Source organism: Echinops telfairi, unplaced genomic scaffold (genome assembly GCF_000313985.2).
Source record: "Echinops telfairi isolate 266 unplaced genomic scaffold, ASM31398v2 ScPeMD7_7468;HRSCAF=8506_0, whole genome shotgun sequence".
In the NCBI taxonomy this organism is placed as follows: domain Eukaryota; kingdom Metazoa; phylum Chordata; class Mammalia; order Afrosoricida; family Tenrecidae; genus Echinops; species Echinops telfairi.
This window is the reverse complement of record NW_022111369.1, coordinates 32,599,391-32,610,457: the sequence shown is the minus strand read 5'-3', so window position 1 is coordinate 32,610,457 and position 11,067 is coordinate 32,599,391. Positions and strand designations below refer to the sequence as shown.

The window sequence follows — 11,067 nt, the reverse complement described above, 5'->3', positions numbered from 1 at the left end:
CCCCCTAAAGGAGCGAATGAAAATCCTAAATCTGCCAAGTTTACATTCCAAAATGAACCTCAACCATGGGCACAACCTTCACTTTTCCTAGGGATGTTGTCCAGGAGGCTTCAAAGGTAAGAATCCTCAGGAAGTGAGAGGTGATCACATCGAAAACCATTGTTTTCTTCAGAAAAGGAGATTCGGGGTAGAACATCATATAATCTCTTAATTCTTTATTAACAATCATCTCCAGCAGATATTATATCCACATGTACATAAGATCATGAAGGACTAACAGGCTTTTGAAGTGGTGATTCTCTTTGTCACCCTATCAGCTGTCTTGCATGGATAACCAAATACAATGAATCTTACAAGCAGTCAAGAAGTCAACCCCTTACATCTATTTCTAATCAACACTTTATCCTGAGTGATTTTTCCCCCATCCATAAGAGACATCTGGCTAAAAGTAACCACCTCCCAAGAACCATGCAACAGGGCAGAAAAGGCTACCACCACTTAGGGAAGGTAACAATCCCAAGGAGGGTGTCTAGTTCTTGCCTGCCTCGCTGTGAGGGAAAGAAACCACCGTTTTGACAGACACGAGAGATCATCTAACTGCCAGGCACGTCTCAGATGCTAGCTGGGGAGCGCCTTCTGTCCTCTGATGTCATCCAGAGGCTGACGGGATTCCCTCTGTGATTCCATGTCTTTACAACAGCTGCCTACTCTCCCACTGAATCCCATGTGGGGGTCGGTGAGGAAGGTGGTAGAGAGGCCACTGGTCTAGCAAGAGAAGAGTGTCACAAAAGGAGTAGAAGGAAACGCTAAGTGACATGGCGAAGGTTTTTTCAAAAAGTACAAAGTCCAATGAAGCAGAGGCTGCAACAGAACAGTGAGCAATGGGGCAGTGAGGAAATCAATCGGGACTAAGAAAAGTTGGTAGCAAGAGAATGAAATTGGACCACTTTAATTACAGGGGACAAGCTGCACAATCCAAAGTTTTCTGTCCTTATTAATGAAGCCCATCCCAAATGTGGCAATATATTCACATGTGATGGTGGGAGTGGTTGTGGTACCCGATTGACTCTATTGCTTGAAAGGAGAAAGCTTCCCTGCGGCATTTAAGGCAGTTTTCAGAGCACTCTTGATTGCTCTATTTTGTTTTATTTTTTGGTCGGGATTCCACTTGTCAGTCATGTCACACTCATCAGTCATCCATTGCATGCAGTTTTCTCCTTCAAGTGAAATATCACCGCATCGGTGAGCACCGACATGGTTAGAGTGCAAATAACGGTGATGGATACGTCACCACGGTGAGTAAGAAGGGAAGCCTGTAGCTGGTACCGCTTATTGCTGTGAAGTCACCCTGGTATTGCCTCGCATAGCCCCCGAGATGTTCCACAGTACCTCCGCTAAATGCTCAGGAAAGCACTTTCATTTAATCTGAGATAAATTCAGGTGCTTTTGCTAAACATGGACACTAATGCTTCATGGCTTTTAAGACAAACTCATATTGCTAAAGCTCTTTAGTAGCAGTAACCTGTTGGCAGAGTTATTGCGGTCACCTTGACTGCTATGGCAAAACTCAGTTTATTGGCTCTTGTCAGATGGGCCAAAGGTAAGGAAGAAAACCCATAGGAAACATCAGCCATATAAGGAGACAGGGAACTCACTGAGGGTAATCATGTCTGTGGAGTCGTCCTGAACTGAGGATCACTCTGTGCTTTCTGGGGGGTTATTTTCATTCTTTCATTCTTTTTTTTCTTTACAAAGAGGAAAATAGTTTCTCTTCCCAACAGTTAATCTAGATAGGGTAGAGCCATGGAAAACAACACACTGGTGGAAAACACAACCCACAATCCAAAAGTCACCTAGCTAGCTTCATTGGCTATGGGGGAAATCGCAAGGAGGCAGTTCGGCTCTGGTCCAGGGAGGGATCCTGATAGCCACCAACATACACAATGACCATGCGCCACCACCTGCCACCCTCTCCAGTGACTCATAATTTGGAAATAACAAATGATGTCTACTCTAAAACACGGATGTCGGTGTCTTCTACTACCTGGGCAATAATCTCTTTCAGATCTCAGTCCACCGGGCAACCCTACCATCTAGTTTCTTCTATGTGTTCATGGTCAGAGCAAAGAGCGTCAGCTTTCGTCACACCTTCCTTCGACAGTCAGATCCTTTCATGCCTGAAAACGACCATTCTCCCCTCCCCCCGCCCACTGTCCAGAAGCATCACATATGTTCTTTCTACAAATTGGTATACAGGTGCCATTTAATCAGTTCAAATTTGGAAGCTACATCTTCAAGGGTCCGAGAGAGCTCACTCCCCCCATAGGTTCCCCCTTTACATGTTTTCTTATAAGACATACAGCTTAATTGATTAACAAACTAAACAGCTTATATACTGGCACTAGATTACAGATGGGTTTATGTCAGAGTAATAGATCTCATGAAATGGACCGTGTGGTACCCCAGTGCAGGATGTCTTGGTACAGCCCCGAGGACACTGACAGGAGCATCTCTAAGGAAGTAGTGCTGTCTGAATACAGACACATGCAGATCTGTACCTCTATCCATCCCATTAGGCCCAAAGGAGCAGGTAGATGCAAGATAGAGTAACACACATGCTGGATGGGGCCACTGCACCCTTGTCATGCCATTTGGAAGGGCAGGTACAGGTTGCTGGTTTTTCAGCCATCAAATTTACAACTTGTGAGAAAGGCTTTTCTCATTGGGTTTGATTCACTTTCCGTGGTAAGCATCGTTGGGAAAAGCCCAAAGCAAGAGCCACTAGAAGTTACATTTACATGTGCGCTTAGCTGCGGTACGGAACTCTGGTAGAGGAAGCAGGCTGAAAGATTGGTTTTGATTCTAGACGTGGATTCTCTGCCTTGCCATTTTCTTGTCATCGTGTGTCAACATCTGGGTGTGTGCGTGTGTGTCTACATGTGTGTGTATCCCATCGCATCATCTCCTGAAGAACGCTGGGTTTCGCAGGCAGGCGGCTAGTCACCTGCAACAACCCAGGGGGCCTGCCGAGGCTTCCAAGCTGCTGTCAGTGTCGGAGGCCAGGGTCTGGTCGGTGGACATGGAGGAGATGTCGTTGACGGACGAGGATGGAGGGAGGCTCTCACTGCTGTTCACTGCTGCACCTGTGCTAAGAAAATGAAGACCAACATGACTAAATCTTCATATCCCGCCAACTTCATATCACTCAAGGGGCAGGATGGACCAATATAAAGAGGAATGCCTGGCCTTTCATTCAGTAAACAAACCAGCCAGGAACAACTGCTGCATCGTAGACACTCTATTAGAGATGTCAATCAAAACACAATCGCGTGTCTCTGGTCACAAGTCTCTGGTTCCCAGTCTAGAGCAGCGGTTATCAAAGTTTGCTCTCGGTAAGCAATCCCCTGCAATGCTTCTGCAAATGCTGCTTATCATCCCCTCGTTTCCAGTATGGTGACGCGATTGCCTTGAGGTGGTGGGGCATCAACGCCACTAGTCTCTGGGAAAGGGAACTTAGTGTGTGGGGTCCCTGGGACTTGGCTGCAAACCGAAGGCCCACAGTTACACAGAGGTCCCTTGGAAGAAAATCCTATGGAGGCACGGGTCTATTCTGACACACAAAGGTGGCACCGTGAGTTCGCGCCCAATCCGTGACAACTGTTCCTAGAAAAGGCAGATGAGGATTCTGTACCTGGATTATTGGAATAATGCAGGGCACATCGAAATCCAACACATGCAAGGATCTTATGCCAGCTACCTGGGTGGAGGTGAAATGCAGAAATCTCAGTTACTACTTCCCCACTCCTGTACAAAGGGTGGTGTGCTAAGTGAATATAACTGTATAATTGATACGTGAAGTGAAACCCAAAATTCAGGTTGAAAACCAAGGCGCACTGGTGAAGAAAGTTGCCGTCTATCGAGGAGTTAGGTACGAGGAGAAGCCAGAGCTCTGGTTTTGATGTGTTGTCTACTTTTCAGCTGAGTTACTTCCTTAGGTTTCCATTACTGAGAACTCTGAATAATTAACTTAGATTGACTTGAGGGGGAAATAATTATATATATATATATATCTGTTATGCAGGAATATGAAGATTTGGGGACTTTTAGAAAGAACTTGCTTAGGTTAGTCACTCATCCCATGCTTGCTGAGTAGAATGAATTAGATTGCGACACAGGAAAAGCAGAGCCACAGCGTGATAAAATATCATTAACCCGCAGCACTCTGAATAGGGTCAATTTCCTTTTTCTCTTTATACGGCTTTACCCATAAGCAATCTGGCTAGTAAAACGCATGCTTTTTTTTTTAAAGAGGGCACTGTTAAAATATTTTGTAACATAATCACCTGATTGAATAAAAGATGAGAAATTCTCCTTAAATTGTATTTTCCTTCGGCAAATACAGTACACAGGATACATGTGGTAAAAAAAAAAAAATCAAAATCGTTTAAAAGATTATGATCCTTTCTTGCTGTTTTTAGGAGCATAGAACAAAACACTGCGTGGTCCTGGGCCATGCTCACACTTGTTCCTGTGCCTGAGCCCATTGCTGCAGCCACGGGGTCAAGCCCTGTCTGAATAGCCCTCCTCTTGCCTGCTGCCCCTGTACTTTAACAAGCATGATGTCCTCCTCCAGAGGGCAGGGTGGCGGTGGAGGGTTGGGGGTGGAGGAAGGGAGAATCTTAGGAAGTAGGGGGATTAACACAATCTTTGGGCCCCTCCCTGTCACACTTCTTGTCGTGGAGTCCATTCTGACACAGGGCCACCCTATGGACAGTGTAGAACTCTCTCTGTGGGTTCCTGAGGCTGGAAATATTTACAGCAGACAGACATATCTCACCTGTGAGGAAAATGTGATGAAACATAATGGCATCAAGAGATAAGTCTGACACTTAAACGAAGATAGCTTATATACGTCTTGTATGTGCATGTATATTAGGGGCCATGGTAGCTCAGTGTTTAAAGTGCTTGGCTGCTAACCAAAAGGCTAGCAGTTTGAACCCGCCAGCTCTTCTGTGTCCGAGAAAGAGGTAGCAGTCTACTTTTGTAATGGGAATTATGGCAGGCAGTGAGTTCGGTTTAGTTTGGGGTCTATGTATTTAAGATTGTATTTGTTGTACAAATATTTATGGAAACTATGGGGAATGAGAAAAAAATACTACAACAACATCAAGAAAAAGGAAAGTCCTAGGTACTAAACGTCAGCTAGAAGTGAATGAAGCGCTGCAAAGTATTTGGTAGATTTCTTTTATCTTATTTCGCCGAGACGATTACATAGTTATGATCATTTTATATGTAGCTTTTCCGTACTGATATTCTCTTATACAGAAAAGTTTATGTGCTGTTTCATGTCTCTTAAACTACCAAACATCAATACCTCCCTGTTGTGATTGAATTATGTTCCTTCACAACATGACAGGTGTTGTAAATCCCAATTTCTATGCCTGCAGTGATAATCCCATTGGAGAGTCGGCTGTCTGTGTTAAATTTGCGAGGCAGGATCAGTGGCAAGTAAGTCTTGAATTAATGTCTAAGTCAAACCAAACCCACTGCCATGCGGTTGATTTGGGCTCAGAGTCACCCTTATATGGACTATAAGGGTTTAGAGGAGCAGATAGCCTTGTTGGTCCCCTTTGGAGCAGCTGCTTGCTTTGAACTGTTGACCTTGAGGTTAGCAGCCCAATGCTCCTTCATGCAGAACAGAGGTGGGCAAAGACATGATAAGCCATGTGAAGATTGCCCAAAAGCAGAGCTCAGAAGAAGCAAGGCCCTTTTCCCCAGAGAAGCCAGAGAGAGAAGGCCTCCCCTAGGGCTGTGCTCTGCAGTCAGACTTCCAGCTCTCTAGCCGGTGAGGAGGTACATCTCTGTTCTAACAGTCTGACTTATAACAACCCTGGGTATCTAAGGAAGAAGCAGAGCTGAGGTACTTGAGAAAGATGTCAAGTCAGGAGGATGTCTACAACACATGCTGGGCTAACCAATATGGAAAGGAGAAGAGGATCTTCCCTCAGAGCCAACTGAGAGACAGCCTTCCCTTCAGCCAATATTCTGAATTCAGACTTCGGTGACAAACTAAGATTCTGCTCCGGAAGGTCATCAACATGTGCTATTTCTGTCAGAGTAGCACTGGATAACTAAGACATTGCTTATCTTTAAAATACTCTAGGCTTTCTCATTAAGGTCCTCCTGTAAATAATTATGAGAATAGTGTCTAAAATAAAATCGTGTGGCTTTGATTTCCTCCAGCTTTACTTAATTATATCCCTTATCTATATGATGATGAGCTGATTAGTTTCCTGTGGTGAAAAGGTTTCATACACCAGGTGACAGCCCATGATTCTCACTTCTTCCTCGCTTTTATCCCTAATTTTGAAATAAATGATACCAATGCCTGTCATAGTCCCTCAGAAATTTTAGTGTCTAATAATTTATCATCCTATGATGGACTTTTCTGAACCCGCTTCGATTTTTCTCTATACTTATGAAACGATGGAGATTAAAATTGGACACAAGACTCTAATAAAGGTTCCATCAGTCATGATCTTGACAGAGTGAGATTGCTTTTCTCTTCCTGTCCATTGGTCTCAGAAGATATATCCCTACCCTATGGATGGCTTTCAAATCATTGTGCTACGGTATAGATTTCAGTTTGACTGGAGATATGAGGTGGTGGCCATGTATCTTTTTAAAGCGCATCATTGAGAATTACTCACATATGTAATTCAACCATTTAAGTTGGACATAAATGCACGTTGGTGATCTTTGTGTGTACACGCGGATTTGGGCAACCATCCAAACAATCGATTTTATAAAATTTCATCACCGCAAAAAGGACCTTGTACTTCACATGTCTTTTTGCCTCCAGGTCTAGACCACAATTAATCTACTATCTGTCTTTATTGGTTTGCCTATGGGGGCATGTCATATCAATGGAATTGTGGAATGTGTAACACGTTGTGACTGGCTCCATTCATGCAGCTTGTTTACAAGAGTCATCCATGGTGTGTCCTGCATTAGCACTTCACTAATTTTTATAGCTAAATATGATTCCATTTAGCTATAAATGGAATATTGTATGCATATATCAAATTTTATCTATGTGTTATCTGATGAACATTTGAGCTGTTTTTCCTTTTTGGTTATGATTAATAAGGCTGCTATAAATATTCATACACAAAACTTAATGCAATAGGTTTTCATTTCAGGCAATTAAGTACCTAGAAGTCGATTCTTCTATCATAGGTTTACTCTGTGTTTAACAGGAGAGAGCAGTCCCTGGAAAGGGATATCATGGTTAGTACAGTTGAAGGGCAGTGGACACAAGGAGGACCATCAAGGAGATGGATTGTCACCATGGCAGTTAGAGTGGGCTCCAACATAAAACTGATGGTGAGGTCAGCACAGGACTGGGCTGTGTTTCATTCTGTTGCACACTGAGTCTCTATGAGCAAATTGTCTGCTAGTTGATTATACTGTGGTGGCCTGTGTGTTGCTGTGATGCTGGAAGCTCCATCACTGGTATTAAAATTACCAGTAGGGTCAACCAAAGTAAACAGGTTTCAGCAGAGATTCCAGACTAAAAACAGACTATGACAAAGGAATAGGCTGTCTACTTTCATCTAAGGATTAGTCTCTGAAAACCTGATGGATAACATCAAAATATCATACTGACGGCCTAATCACTAAAGGCAGAGCACTGTCAGACAGGGCCACAGGGTGAGACCTTCCAGTCAAAGGGAACTCAAATCTGACTGAGGAAGAGCTGCCTTCTCCATGTAGAAGTGACTATAACAGTGCGAGTGGAGTACGCCGGTGGGAGTAAAGCCATCCAGACCTTCATTTGCTGATGGGGCACAATTCAAAATGACAAAACAGCCATAAAAATTGACTAATGGTATAGGAGTACAAATCTAGGAAAATTGGAAGTCAAGCAAAATGAAATGGAATACATAAAGGTTGACATCCTAGGCATTAGTGTGATGAAATGGACGTAAGGCCAGTCTGATTCAGAAAATCATTTAGTTTACTGTACTGTAAATTACGCAAGGGGCATTCCTTGTCAAAAAGAACATTTCAAGATCTATCTTGAGGTACAATGCTGTCTGTGATGGGATTATATCTATCCCATTCAAGGAAATGCAACCAAGACAACTATTATTCAAATTTATACATCAACCAATAAAGCTAGTGAGGGAATTCTACCAACTTCTTCAGTCTGAAATTGGCCAACATGCAATCAAGGTGCATTGATAATTATTGGTGATTGGAATGCAAAAGCTGAAAGCAAAGAGGAAGGAACCAAGCTGGAAATCGCATGATGGAATTTTGCAAGATCGATGACTTGTTCATAGCAAATACCTTTAATCGACAACATAAGGTGGCTGCACACATGGACTTCTCCGGATGGAATACGCAGAAATGAAATGGACTACATTTGTGGGAAGAGACGATGGAGAAGCTTAATAGCAGCAGCTAACACCAGAGCAGGGGCTCCCTGTGTGTCAGAACACCAGTCAGTTCATACGTAAGTTCAGGTTGAAACAAGTCCACAAACGGAAACACCCTCAAGAACCAACACATGAGAACATCTCAAGAACAGACTTGACGGACTGAACATGCATGGCAGAAGAATGGATGACCTGGAGTTGAAGGACATCAAGAACTTCACCCATGAAGAAAGCAAAGGCCATTAACATGACAGGAAATAAATATCAGATCATAGTGGATGTCACTGGAGACTGAATCTCAGAGTAGCTAAGGCCAATAGGAGAAATAATGAAATCCGGAGCGGAATAGGAAATTTCAAAGGGCAGCTTAAGAAGGCAAATTAAACTATTATAATGAAATGTGCAAAGACCTAGAGTTAGAAAACCAGAGGAGAAGAACATGTTCAGTACATCTTAACTGGGAGAACTCAAGAAAAATTCAGGCATGCACTATTGAAAGTTTCTATGGGCAAAATATTGAATGATGCAGGAAACATCTAAAGATGGAAACAATCCACAGTTGCTGTTCCAAAAAAGAATTATTTGGCATTTTACCATTTCAGGAAGTAGCTTTTAAGCAAGAACCAATAGTGCTGAAGGAAGAGTTTCAAGCAGTACTGAATGCATTCGCCAAAAATCAAGACTCCCGGAATTTGTAGCACACATATGGAAATGTTTCAACACGCTGCTGAAGCACTGGAAGCACTATTCGTTTATGCCCCCCAATTTAGGAGACAGCTACTTGGTCAACTGACTGGAATATATATATATTTGTACCCACCTCAGAGAAAGGTGATCCAACTATCATAGCATTAATAAAATTACTGGACTAAATTAGAGAGGTTGGATGTTGAATGAATATTAAAAGCACCTGGAAGCTTTACTTCTGATTTAGAGATTTGAAAAATGTGTGCCTGTCCTGACGGAAAGCACCTTTAATTTATCGCATCATTGTTATTTATGAGAGTTTTATTTCTCAGGTGGAAAAAAGGTGATGAAAGCATGAGAATTTCTGGGTTTAGATGACCTCCAATTTGTATTCTAAGGAGCCCTTGAGGTGCAGTGGTTGACACCTTGGGTTACTAATGGAAAGGTCAGCAGTTGGAAACCGGCAGCTGCCCTGCATTGAAAAGATGAGGCTTTTACTCTCTTAGAGATTTATAGCCTCTGAAACCCACAGAGGAAGTTCTGAGTTGTCATTAGGGGCTCTACGAGTTGGACTGGACTCAATGGCAGGGAGGTGTGACTATCTGTGTTCTAGCGTTAACATTTTATCACAAGGGCTTTTAGAAGACCATGTCTATCCATAGGAAGCCTTTCCAAATCAATTCAGAAAGCAGGCAGCTATGTTCTCCATGAAAATACATTGCTATGCATGAAAAATTAAGATAGTCAAGGAGATACAATTGTGGAGAAATAGATCAGAAGTTTACATTTCTTTTGAAACTGATATATGAGTTCATCAATATATTTCAAACATGTATATTTTCTTGAAAATGCACATTTAACTTCCTATTTACATTTTTAAAGTATCACATGGGTTTTGTTATTAGGAACGCTTTGTCACCGAGAAGTGAACTGCAGTAACTCACTCCCTTGCTTCCGGGTTCTTAGTGTTGCCATACATGAATATCAAAAGTGCCTGTGTTATGATGTTGCTTTACTTCTTACTTCACACTTACAAAATAAAATATGGGCAGACATTAGTGAGAAAGGATTCGTGTAATGAAGAATGCCTGAAAAGAGGAATTTCCAAAAGTTTTCTTAGTCATTGCCTTTACTTTATAGCAGTTTACTGCACATACATAAACACACACATGAAGTGATGTGCTAGTAAAAACGTAACAGCTGACTCTCCAAGAAGTGCAACAGCTCTGATTTGTGTGGTCTGCCACTTCTCGTGTTAAAACATTCCCTCTATGGATAATTCTATTGACCTGACGTCAGTGACCTTGTACTGGCAGAGAGTACACGAATAACTCTTTGAAGCATGAAGAGCTCATCCAAGCACATGACTGCCTTCAATCCTCTACTCTTTGCTCATACTACATCTACAGACACGGATGACACAGATGCATACAATGTCCATCAATGTCATACAATATGTAGCACACCTATATAACTTCTTTAAATTAAACCATGTTTATTTTTGTACTGAAATCACGAAGTGAAATATTGAATTCACAGGCATTTTGCCTTGAAAGTTGGATAATCCAACCAACTAAAGTTTAGGCTACACAAAGTTAAAATGGTTGAAAAACAATTTAGCTTTTACGCATACAAAATCTAAGTGGCACATTTTAGAATTAATCTTTGGCACATTAGTCTGAAAAAATTTCTTAAAATCGTAAATATGTATTTTCCCAAATGGGTGATTAAGTAACCATTTTAAGGCATACATTTTTGTCTTAAGTAGATGCCAATAAAAACAGCTCATCTACTGATGCAGGCTTCATTTACCTTCAAGTTGCTTAACAGGGTAAATAAACATCTAGTGGCACAAAAACATACTGAATTGCATACTGTGTGGAAGCTATGTTCATGTCTTTAATTCTGTCTTTTTCAGAGGCACTGAGAAACAATT

General features: G+C 42.0%; 1 protein-coding gene across 7 annotated transcripts in view; it reads right to left on the bottom strand.

The window, feature by feature from the left end:
- Nucleotides 1-200: 200 nt before the first annotated feature.
- Nucleotides 201-11,067, bottom strand: part of MAPK10 (mitogen-activated protein kinase 10) — a 379,669-nt gene continuing 368,802 nt past the window's right edge. For 6 of the 7 annotated variants that reach the window (XM_045284091.1, XM_004703248.2, XM_045284095.1 and 3 more), the window contains one exon: nucleotides 201-3,143. In XM_045284091.1, coding sequence (XP_045140026.1) covers nucleotides 3,001-3,143 — 143 coding nt within the window. In that variant the 3' untranslated portion in view covers nucleotides 201-3,000. Of the gene's footprint in view, nucleotides 3,149-11,067 lie in introns of all 7 variants that reach the window. The other variant, XM_004703251.2, reaches the window with a different exon arrangement.